General features: G+C 38.7%; 2 protein-coding genes across 2 annotated transcripts; both read right to left on the reverse strand.

The window, feature by feature from the left end:
• Positions 1 to 2,156: 2,156 nt before the first annotated feature.
• Positions 2,157 to 3,143, reverse strand: LOC130213671 (trace amine-associated receptor 4-like). Its single transcript, XM_056445421.1, has one exon. The coding sequence runs from the start codon at positions 3,141 to 3,143 to the stop codon at positions 2,157 to 2,159; it is 987 nt and encodes a 328-aa protein (XP_056301396.1).
• Positions 3,144 to 7,556: 4,413 nt separating this feature from the next.
• LOC130213667 (trace amine-associated receptor 4-like) lies at positions 7,557 to 8,570 on the reverse strand. The gene has a single exon (XM_056445418.1). The coding sequence runs from the start codon at positions 8,568 to 8,570 to the stop codon at positions 7,557 to 7,559; it is 1,014 nt and encodes a 337-aa protein (XP_056301393.1).
• Between the last annotated feature and the right edge of the window lie 3,821 nt (positions 8,571 to 12,391).

Genomic DNA, 12,391 nt, shown 5'->3' on the forward strand with positions numbered 1-12,391 from the left:
GGGAGATCTAAGAGGAGCCTCGGAAAGGAAGGTGTCATCCTCTGTGAAGAGATTAATCTCGGACATGGTTCAGCGGTGATGGTTTGATGCTTAAGGCATGAGATACTGCTGGTAGGACAGCTTTGGTATATATAGGGGTTTGGTCAAAAACTGATTGGATAATATAATGATTGTCAATGAAGTATTTAATGCTCAAACATCTGCGCGTACTCCTTCTGAAATTTGTTTGCAAAACATCCTTTTGTAAACATCTCACCAAATGGCGGTGAGTTTGTGAGTGTTCAGCTACTTCAACGAGTAAAAGCCTGGCTTGCTCTCTTTCAGGTGCAGGTTGTATGCATTCCCAACGTCTCTGTAGACACAACGTCTCTATTCCCTTCTTTGGGGAACGTGGGTTATGAAAGTAACCAGGACCTTTCTTGTATTTGTGGCATTGGTTGAACTAAGATATATGTTTTTGTTTGATTTCTTCTAAATTCCTTTACATATTTACCTCATGTTACACATCCCCTAGAATGTGACATCCTCCATTGAATAGCTAACATCTTAATAATAGGCAGATAATTAGCCAGTAGTAAATAGTAGGGCTGTGCGATTTGGGGAGAATATCTAATTGCGATTTCTTTGGCGGATACTGCGATTGCTATTTGATTTACAATTTAATTCAAGCTTCAGCTCAATAATCTGTAAACTGTGGCAACAATTCTGCAACAGCTCTAATAAATTACCTGTTTTTGTTCGGTGTCTGTGACTTTGAATCCAAAATATTCCCATATTTTAAATGCTGTTTTTGTTTAATAATAATTTGTCTACTAATGCTTCTGAAGTAGCAGATGCCATAATCCCACTTGTCAGCGCTTTCCTGTTTGTTTTCTTTTTTTTTTTTATTATTGTGGGCTAAATTCAGTTGTGCAATTCTGATTGGGTAGAACAAAAGTGTGCTCACTCAATTGGCTAGTTATGAAGCCCAGGTCAGATCACATGATTTCGGCATGATTTCCATGACATAGTGTGTCGTGGGGAGTCGTAAACGACAAATGGACGTCATGACACAAGATTCAATCGTTTCTTCTCATGTAATGTGGCATAGTTCACAACAACCAATACAATGTCTGTGAAGCCTCACGACACCATCGCAAAGTCAAGCATGTTTAATTTTCTAAAGCATAGCGGACTGGTTCTGAAGATATTATTCGTTATTTTTGTTTACATATATACATATATATTTTATATTGAAGCCTCTTGCTATTAACTAATTGAAACATTTCAAATTGCGGTTGTGATTCGATTAATCGCACAGCCCTAGTAAATAGTTATTCAAAATTGTGACCCAAGCTTAAATGGTACAGAATATTTTTATTGAAGCAGCCAAAATCAACACGCTGTCGCCATTACCAATAACCAACAACAAAAGACTAAGTTAAAACTCTAAGACTGAAATTAGAATACATGGCCTTGAGAATAAAGTTTTACAATGTAAACGAAATCAAACTGACCAATTATCAGTTTGGCCCAAAAGCAAAAGCACAGGGGAGCAAGTAGCAGCAGTTCATATGCTAGCAGAATTATTGAAACAATGAGGTGGGAAATGGGACATAAATGGGCAACCTAGTACAAATTAGCATTAAATTCATAAGAGATATTTAAAAGCAGTACATGCAATATGCCTAAATTCTTAAATGATTGCAGTATATGTGAATGGAGTTGCAGGGGATGAGACAACTCGGTATATTTTGCTAATAATCGATTAACTATGATTTAACAACAACATTGAACTGCTGCATAGTGCAATACAAATTGGTCACACAACAACAATGCTTTCCCACATATGTTGCTATTCTAACTGCACTTAATTCTGTCATTGGTATATAAGTGACTATAAATGAATCATATAAATAAACAATAACTAATAAAACAAATACATTTTTACACCATCATGCTTTTTAGTCATTCGACAGCTCTATAGACTGAACCACTGCGTGTTAATATATAAATGCTAAATATTCATAAAAAAATTAGAAAAATAAATGTGTGAAATTGTTTCAGCATATGTGATCAAATAAAATGATTAAAAAGTATATAAAATAAATATTTATTGTGATGCCTGATTTATTAAGGTAAACTGTATTCATTCAAATGTTAAAGTGTCTGAATTCCTAACCCCACAGATATGTGGATATGAGAATCTTGAAGGCTTTCTGAAAACAAGGGTAGAAAAATCCATAAATCAAGGGGTTACAAGTGGAGTTCAAATATGCAAACCAAAATAAAGCATCAAAAACCTCAGCAGAACTTAAAAAGTTGAAAAAAGGGTCGAGAACAGTGAGAGTAAAAAAAGGCATCCAGCAGAACAAGAAGACACCCATGACAATGGCCAGAGTTTTAGCTGCTTTTCTCTCTCTTTGAGCAGAGCTTTTGCTCTTCAACCCTCCAGTCACTCTTTCTGACATAACCTTTGCATGTTTTCGTGCAACATAGAAGATTTTCATATACAGAGAGCTCATGATGGCCCCAGGAAGAAAAAATGCAAGAACAGGACATATAAGACTCCATTGTTTGTTAAAAAACACAACACAACTTCCCACACAGTAAGTCTGCAATATAAGCATCTCAAGCCCAACTGCAGTTATCCCTGAAAATACAACATAAAAACTGTAGACAAATGAAAACAGCCATATAAAGACAGTAAATACAATTACAGTGTTGTTTGTGACTGTTATTCTGTATCTTAGTGGGTCACAAATGGCCCAGTACCTGTCCACAGATATTAAACCGAGATGCAGTAAAGATGAGATACAGAAAGTCATGTCCAAACTCGAATGAACTTTACACACAACATCTCCCAGATACCAGCAGCCTTCAACAGATCGCACCATGCTGTACGGCATGACCAAAGAGCCCAGCAGACAATCACAAGCTGCAAGAGACTGAACGATCAGATGAGTTGGAGACTGCAGATGTTTGAAGTGAGAGATGGAGATGATGATCAGCAGGTTCCCAAAAACTGTGGTGAGGATCATCAGCAACAGGAAAACATACAATCCCACTTGAACTACAGCAAGACGATGCTGTTTCTGACAGGAGTTTGACAGAAGTGGATAGCAGAGAAGGATGTTTTCAGTTTGAGTCTCATTTGAAGTCATCACATCTGCTCAAAATGCTTAGATAATTTTCTTGGTAATCATAAAAAGGCTGACAATTATAAAAACTAGAATAAATATAATAAACTCATGAAATACAGTTTGATAAAGACCAACGTACAAAGAAAGATAAACAAATACATAGTACATGTCCCTCTACTGTAAGATCATATAATGTTGCTCATATATGTCCATATATATACTCTAATGTTCAAAGTAACCCCTTCTTCACCTTCCAGTGTAACCCATGGATACAAAAACAACCCAGCCTCAGGTGATTAGAAAAAAAAACATAAGACCAGATCTTTGATGTTCATATACTGTATCTTTATAAAGTGTCTTTAGAATATATCAGACCCTTATAATAATAATAATAATAATAATAATAATAATAATTATAATAATAATAATAATAATAATAATAATAATAATAATAATAATAATAATAATAATAACAACAACAACAACAACAACAACAACAACAACAATAATAATAATCATCATCATCAAAAAATAAGACTACGGCAATAGCTGCCATTCGCCAGAAGTTACTCAAAAATATGGATAAATGTTTATATTTTTCTTAAAAAAAAAAACATGGATTCACTACATGAGATCTCTATTCATCCCACAAAGCTCTATGAGGCATATTCTATATGAATGTAAATGCTTTATTAAATGTCTTTCAGACTTGATAAAGCACTAGACAACTGCCCATTTGCCTATTTAAAGCTGCAAAACCCCATTTTAAAATTTTCTAAAAGCCTTTTAACTGGGTTATCTGCGTCTCTTATGGCTAGAGCACACACCGCCACAGGCCAAGTTGCATTCGACCTGCACGACAGTACCAAGTGCAAGCATTGGCCGAGCTGCACGAGGGCAGTTCTTCCCCAGGCTTGATGCATGAGCTCTGCACGGTGGCTGACTATGTTCTCATGACAACCAAATTGGCCACCCGTGCCCTGGGAAAGACGATGGCCACACCCGTGATCCTGGAACACCATCCCTGGCTTAACCTGGTAGATATGTGCCACGCTGACAAAGCTCACTTTCTTGGTGCGCCCATATTCCAGGGCAGGCCTTTTCGGCAACACTGTTGGGGACTTCACCCAGGAGTCTCTTTGGGCTGTCCTTGTCTCCGCAGGTTTAAAAAGGTGCCCTAGCACCTCCTAAGGCTTGCCAGCACCCACATTCTCAGCTATTCTGATGAGTGGCTTAATTTAACATAGTATCAGTATCAGTCAATTATGCACAGGGACCTGGTGCTCCAGCATTTATACCTCTTGAGGCTTCGGGTCAACGGGAAAAGAGTAGAACATCTCTTATCTCTGGATAGAGCTGGACTCTATCTCTATGCAGCGCTCCTTACTAAAGAGAAGACCAGGCTGGCGCTGACGCTGTACAGTTACGACAGGAGAACAGTGGTCCCTCTGAAGTTTTTTCAGAGGCTCCTGCAGCGAATGACCCCTGCAGTTGCTCTCATGCCACTTGGGTTGTTTGAATGTGAGCACTACAGCACCGGATTCACATTTAGGTACCCAGATAGGTAGGACAGCTGCAGGTTCGTGGACTGGACCCCAATTGCTATGGCATATCACTTGCCTGTAGCGATCAGTCCTGGAACTGAAACGCGTGTGGGTCAGGTTGAACATCACTGGTGTGGTAGCATACATCTACTGTAGGGGTGGTATACACTCTTACCGCATGTCTCAGCTTGCTCACCATCTGCTCCACTGGTGTCAGCACTAGCCAACCGGGAGGAAACTAAACTCAGTGTTGGAAAATGCCTGCTGTGCCATTCTTCCTAACCTGGAGATGCGTGCGCTTATTCTGCTTTGCTTAGCAAGTTCCTTATCTGGCAAACACTGAAGAGTTCGTCCGACTCGCAGCCGGGTGCTTAGCCCATTATGTTGTCAGGTATGCCTGTCTGGTCGGCTCACAATTTTGGGGATTGGTGCCAGCTATGCATGATCCCCATCTGGTGATCTCATATGCTTCAGTCAGCCACGGTGAAGTTCCCTCTTCTCAGGTGGATCAGTGTCTTCCCTACCAGCTAACCATCTTATCATTTGCAGTGCAGGGAACATTGAAAGATTGCATCTATCGTGATGCTTGAGCACTTACTGTAACGCTCAGGAAACACACTAGTCAGATGGATCCAATTGCATGTAAAATTTAATGAATGAATCAAGAATGCTCAGCGAGCAACCACACAAAAACATCCAACCTCGGAAGAGGAAGTAGTCGAATCGGAGGTGATCATGAGTCCAAGAGAGTAACAGATCGAGGTTCCTGACAAAACACAGAGAGACCATAAACAAGAGTAACAAACTGACAATGAAGCACGTAACAACGCTTCTTAAATAGAAGAAGCTAAGTGCCAACAGTTGGGCTGAAGCCAGATCAGCTGATCCTAGTGGTGAGTCACGTGATCACAACACACAACAGAAATACAAAACATCCCACGTGACATGACTGAAAGAGCGCATGCATCATCAACCGTGAAACTTACGCTATGCTTGGTAAATATCTCACCAAACGTGTGGCGGGACCAGCTGCTGTGGCACTTTCCATACACATTCCCAAGTTGTCAGTTGACCCAACGTTGAAGTTCCCAATCTGAAGGGGAATGTCCTGGTTCCTGTCATATCCCACAAACTCCAAAGGAGGAAACAGAGATGTTGTGTCTCTTGCCACAGCAGCTAGGTCTCCAACTGGTGGCTGAGTGTTCAGCTACTTCAACGATTAAACGCCTGGCTTGCTCTCCTTCAGGTGCAGGTTGTATGGATTCCCAACGTATCTGTAGACACGTCTCTATTCCCTCCTTTGAGGAACGTGGGTTACGAAAGTAACCAGGACCTTCCTTGTATTTGTGGGCTTGGTAGAACTGAGATATATACATTTTTGTTTGATTTCTTCTAAATTGATTTACATATTTACCTTATCTTATACATCCCCTAGAATGTGACATCCTCCATTGAATAGTTAACATCCAAATAATAGGCAGGTAATTAGCCGGTATATATAAATGTTTGATAAATTTTAAAACACACTCAACTACCTACATTAGAAGTGGGAGAAAGAAGGGGGAATTGTTATAACTGAAGATGAATGGACAAAAAAAAATGGAGGTATCAATGGAAATGTTCTAAATCACAGAAATGGGGGGAATTTGGTTGGAAGAGTTTAATAAGATAAATGCGTGGATGGAAATTACAATGGAAATTTATAAAATCGATCAAATTACTGCATTTGTAAATCTGAAAATGGAACAATTTATTTCTTTCTGGGAAAAATGAACCAACTATGCAACATCCCATAGACCTGAACTTTTCTGTTAACCTAAAATCGGAAGGATCACTCCCTACATGTACATAGTTTTGTTGCTGATGTGTATGTGTATCTTATTTTACTGGTTTATTTGTTTATTTCTAATTAACTGCCCCCCCCCCCTTTTCCCCTCATATTTTATTTATTAATATTTGTTTATTTTATATTATGTATAACATTAGTGTACATGCGCACAAAAGGAAAGCATATGCTGCTGAAAGAGAAAGTGGATGTACAGAATTTGTGCTTATATTTGTGAGTACAGATGTGTGACCTCTGACATGTACCTGATGTAAGTGTAAAACCTTTTGAGAAAAGAAAAATGCATTTTAATTAAAAACAACAACGATCATCTAAATGCAGAAAATACTTGTTTCAGTATTGATGATCAAAAAGTGGTGTAAACAATCTGACATAAGAAAATGTAATATTCATTCATTTTCTTTTCGGCTTAATCCAGGGTCGCCACAGCGGAATGAACCGCCAACTTATCCAGCACTTTTTTTATTTTTTTCACGCAGCGGATGCCCTTCCAGCCGCAACCCATCTCTGGGAAACATCCACACACAGTCATTCACACTCATACACCACGGACAATTTAGCCTACCCAATTCACCTTTAATGTTTATTTATTTATTTATTTATTCTTTTTCATTACTATTACACATGAATATTCAGGACATTAATTGTTCCGTCATGTGAAATATTCTATTAGAACAATTATTCGTTTTTATTCTAAAATGAATAAAATCCATGTTAATTTGTTTCAATTACAACATATCAGACCTTCAAACACAGACGGACGCATTGCAGTAATGAGAATCTCAGTAAAAACAAATAATAATTAATTAATTCTCATGTTGAAATTACTCATTGCACTTGGTACAATATTGTCTTCATTCTTAGGATTTTTATATTACAAAATGACAATCTTTAAATATTTATAATAGGTGTCAGTTTTTGTTGTTTTAATGTCGTTTTGTTGTCCTTTCATGAGAATAACCCAGTTAATGCTGACATTTTAAATGGTTTCAGAATGTACCAAAGGAAAAAAATGAAATAAAAGAAATTGTGTGCATAGCATACTCAAGCAGATGTGTCTAAATTCCTGACCCCACAAATATACATGGATAAGAGAATCTTGAAGGCCTTCTGAAAACAAGGGTAGAAAAATCCATAAATCAAAGGGTTACAGGTGGAGTTTAAATATGCAAACCAGATCACAGCATCAAAAACATCAGCTGGTGTAAAAAAATTGAAAAAAGGGTCGAGAGCATTAACAGTAAAAAATGGCAACCAACAGAACAAGAAGACCCCCATGACAATGGCCAGAATTTTAGCTGCTTTTCTCTCCCTCTGAGCCGAGCTTTGGCTCTTCAACCCTCCAGTCACTCTTTCTGACATAACCTTTGCATGTTTTCGTGCAACATAGAAGATTTTCATATACAGAGAGCTCATGATGGCCCCAGGAAGAAAAAATGTGAGAATTGGACATATAAGACCCCACTGCTTGTTAAAAAACAGAACACAACTTCCCACACAGTAAACCTGCATGATAAAAGTCTCCAAACCAATTGTGTTTACACCTGAAAAAACAACATAGAAGCTGTATACAACTGAAAACAGCCATATGAAGACAATAAATAGAGTCACAGTGGTGTTTGTGACCCTTAATCTGTATCTTAGTGGGTCACAAATGGCCCAGTACCTGTCCACAGATATTAAACAGAGATGCAGTAAAGATGAGATACAGAAAGTCATGTCTAGACTTGAATGAACTTTACACACAACATCTCCCAGATACCAGCAGCCTTCAACAGATCGCACCATGCTGTACGGCATGACCAAAGAGCCCAGCAGACAATCACAAGCAGCAAGAGAGCGAACGATCATATGAGTTGGAGACTGCAGATGTTTGAAGTGAGAGATGGAGATGATGATCAGCAGGTTCCCGAAAACTGTGGTGAGGATCATCAGCAACAGGAAAACATACAATCCCACTTGAACTACAGCAAGACGATGCAGTTTCTGACAGGAGTTTGACAGGAGTGGATAGCAGAGAAGGATGTTTTCAATTTGAGTCTCATTTGAAGTCGTCATGATTGCTCAAGACGATGAGATGATTTAAAGATCATCATCCAATGAAAGAAGAGCATACAGATGCTCAGTCCATGCACAAAGCAGCTCAGATTTCTCCATTTATACTCTCAAGTCTGATGTAAACCTACCTACAGTTGTCGGTGTTACCCATAGTTACAAACACCATGAACTCAGGAGATTTAAATGTTCACTTCACTGAGTTGAAGACTGATTAATGCTAAGGTACACAAAGATAAAAGGCTCATTTTATTTGACTCTTACCTCTCCCCACCACTAGATGGAGCAAAAACTCATTACTGCACTTTTCTAAAATTGTTTGACTCAATAAGACATCCTCAAAGTAATAAGGGGCTGCTTATATAGTGTCTTTTTCATGCTTAGGTTTGTTATTTCAAATGGAGATGGCACTTGGCAAATAACACTTTCTTATCAACACTACAATTCAAAAACAGTAAGCAATACGTAAGGCCCTGTATATATCAAATTAAGTTCTTTATCCTCCTACATTTGAGGGCAAAAAGAAGTTTGAGAAGGCTGAGTGATGGTATGCTGTTTTTGAACCTTCCAACATGATTCAGTAAGCAGGGTTGTAAATGTGTCACACTTATAGAGGTCATGCTTGCGTGTACCCCAAAAAACAACAACAATGGTGGCTGTGAGAGAAGAACAGTTTCATAGACATCTGGCAAACTGCATTCCCTAGCCTGCCACGAGACGCACCACCTAAGCGTGCCAGATCTTTACATTATTTTCTAATTGCAAGAACAGACACCGAAGATGTTTAGAACTTTAAGACGAGATGCGATATGAAAGTGCATCTCTTCCAGTGTGTGACCCGCTGGCTCCCAGTCTTCTAAAATCTCTCTGCGAGCGATCGTACAGGCACGATCAGCACATTATCAATCTAAAACATTGCAAGAATTAGATTGTTTGTTCCCAGTGAAGACTTTGAGAGAACTTGTTCATGCTTTCATAACCTGCAGGGTGGATTACTGTAACGGCCGCCTCATTGGCCTTCTCAAAAAGACAGACAGTTGCAGCTCATCCAGAACGCTGCTGCCAGGATTCTGACCAGAACCAGGAAATCAGAACACATCACACCTGTCCTCAGGTCTTTACACTGGCTCCCAGTTACATTCAGAATACATTTTAAAGTATTATTACTTGTCTGTAAATAACTAACCGGCCTAGGACCTCAATACAATACAGATATGCTCACTGAATACAAACCTAACAGATCACTCAGATCATTAAGATCAAGTAAATTCCAAGAGTTCAGTCAAAGCAGGGTGAATCCACCTTCAGCTATTGTGCCCCTACTGCTGGAATCCGCTTCCAGATGTGATCAGATGTGGGACCAGGGGGGGCCAAGGCGGAGCACTGACTCTGGACCCCCTGGCTCTGCGCTGGTTGGGGAAATTCCAAATTGAACCAAAACAAATTATTACAAATGGCTTGAGATTGCAAAATTCGGGACATTGCAACCTGCAGAACCCGGGAACTTAAAAAAAAAAAAAAAAATCAGATGTGCTCCAACATTAGGCATATTCAAATCAAGACTGAAAACACATCTGCTTAGCTGTGCCAATAGTGATCCAACAGATCACACTATGTCTTTCTTTTCCATTTCATTCTTTTAAAACCATTTTTTTCATATTTTAATCATTTTAAATTCTTTTAATCATTTTTATTTTCCTGTTTCTTTTATTCCTGTTTATGTAAAGCACTTTGAATGACCATTGTGTATGAAATGTGCTATATAAATAAACTTGCCTTGCCTTCTATGTTAGACTGCTTTGACACAACCTACATTGTGAAAGCGCTACAGAAATAAAGATGAAAGATGAATAGTATACTTTGGACAATCGTTGGCTAAAAACATTGATGAAAATGTACACATAACCATATTTTAAAATGAATTAAATTCCTTATTTTCCTCAAAATTCTACAAAACAAATACCCTTAAAAATTATAAATAGTTCTATACCAGCTACATGCATGTTAGACCCAATTCTAACAAAATTACTGAAAGAGCTTCTACCTGTAATAAGAGAGCCTCTTCTTAACCTTATCAACTCTTCTCTATGTTTAGGCCATGTTCCAAATTCTTTCAAGCTAGCTGTTATTAAGCCTGTTATTAAGAAACCACAACTAGACCCCAGCAACTTAGCTGATTACAGGCCCATTTCAAAACTTCCATTTATGTCTAAAACACTAGAAAAAAGTTGTTTCTGCCCAATTTCGCTTCCCTACCGCAGATGAACAATGTTTTGAAGTGTTTCAGTCAGGTTTCAGGCCTCAAAGTACAGAAACCACATTAGTGAAAATAACCAACAATTTACTCTTAGCTGCCGAAGGGTGCATCTAGTAATTAGTTTTACTTGATCTTAGTGCTGCATTTGACACCATTGACCATAATATCCTCGAAGACCGCTTATATTCTACAGATGTCAAGGGACAGGCTTTACAATGGTTTAAGTCTGACCGTCACCAGTTTGTGAATATTATTGGACAGCCCTCACAAAACAGGCCAGTAAAGTATAGGGTGCCTCAAGGATCAGTTTTAGGTCTTTTGCTGCTTATTATACACATGTTACCCCTGGGAGACATTATTAAAAGAAATGAGATCAGCTTTCACTGCTATGCATATGATACTCAATTATATATTTAAACTAAACTTGATGAGAGGTCTGAACTGTCAAAGCAAACTGAGTGCATTAAAGATGTTGAAGACTGGATGACCAACAATTTTTTTTCTCTTAAACCCAGACAAAACAGAATCATTACTTATTAGGCCTAAATCCTGTACACAGCAGATCTCACAACTCGACCTACAATTAGAGGGATACAAAGTTAGCATTAGTTCTACTACAAAAGATCAGGTTATACAAGACAGCATTTAAAATTTTGAAAATCATATATCTAAATGTCACAAAAACCTTCATTCCCCTGAGAAATATTGCTAAGTTACACATCCTCTATTAACAAACTTCAGCTAGTACAAAATGCAGCTGCCAGAATCACCCCAATTTTATCCTCCTTACACTGGCTGCCTGTTAAGTTTCGTATTGAATTTAAAATATTGCTTCTTACATATAAAGCTTTAAATAATCTAGCTCCTGTTTATCTAACCAACCTTCTGTCTCGCTACAATCCAACTCGCTCTTTAAGATCTCAAATCTCAGGGCTTCTGGTAGTACCTAGAATAGCAAAGTCGAGTAAAGGAGGTCGAGCCTTCTCATGTATGGCTCCTAAACTCTGGAATAGCCTTCCTGATAATGTTCGAGGCTCAGAAACGCTCTTGCAGTTCAAAACTAAATCAAAAATCTATCTTTTTAGTAAAGCATACACAATGCATCACATAGTGGTATGATGCATGAATGTGCTCCATGCAGGTTTCTGCATCTCGTTTATATACACTATGAACAGCAGCTGCGCTAATTATTCTCTTTATTGTCTATTTCCAACTTGGGATACTCATGCTGAGGCCTCCAGAGATTATGGGGGCAGCGCTACTGATGCAATCTAAGACCTGTGAAGAAATGATCCCAAGGTTTACACAATCCCAGACCAGGCCATTTCCTGAGCAGCTGCTGTGGTGGTCATGGCGGAGTAGAGAGCATGAATCTGATTACTGTGAGACTCCAGGGACAGACGAGTCGTCGCTGACGTCCAGCGTTCTCCAGCCTCCGGTGCCTAGACTGCAGTTCTGCACAAACCGTTTGGCCATAGTAGAAATGGTCATGCCCAACTTAGCCTGGTTTCTCTCAAGGTTTTTTATCCTTCACTTTCATCAATTGGTGAAGCTTTTTCCTCGCCGC

This window comes from Danio aesculapii, chromosome 20 (assembly GCF_903798145.1).
Source record: "Danio aesculapii chromosome 20, fDanAes4.1, whole genome shotgun sequence".
In the NCBI taxonomy this organism is placed as follows: domain Eukaryota; kingdom Metazoa; phylum Chordata; class Actinopteri; order Cypriniformes; family Danionidae; genus Danio; species Danio aesculapii.

What these genes read in the sequence shown, in the direction of transcription:
- LOC130213671 (XM_056445421.1), bottom strand. Translation starts at nt 3,143, where the DNA reads ATGACTTCAAATGAGACTCAAACTGAAAACATCCTTCTCTGCTATCCA.
- LOC130213667 (XM_056445418.1), bottom strand. Translation starts at nt 8,570, where the DNA reads ATGACGACTTCAAATGAGACTCAAATTGAAAACATCCTTCTCTGCTAT.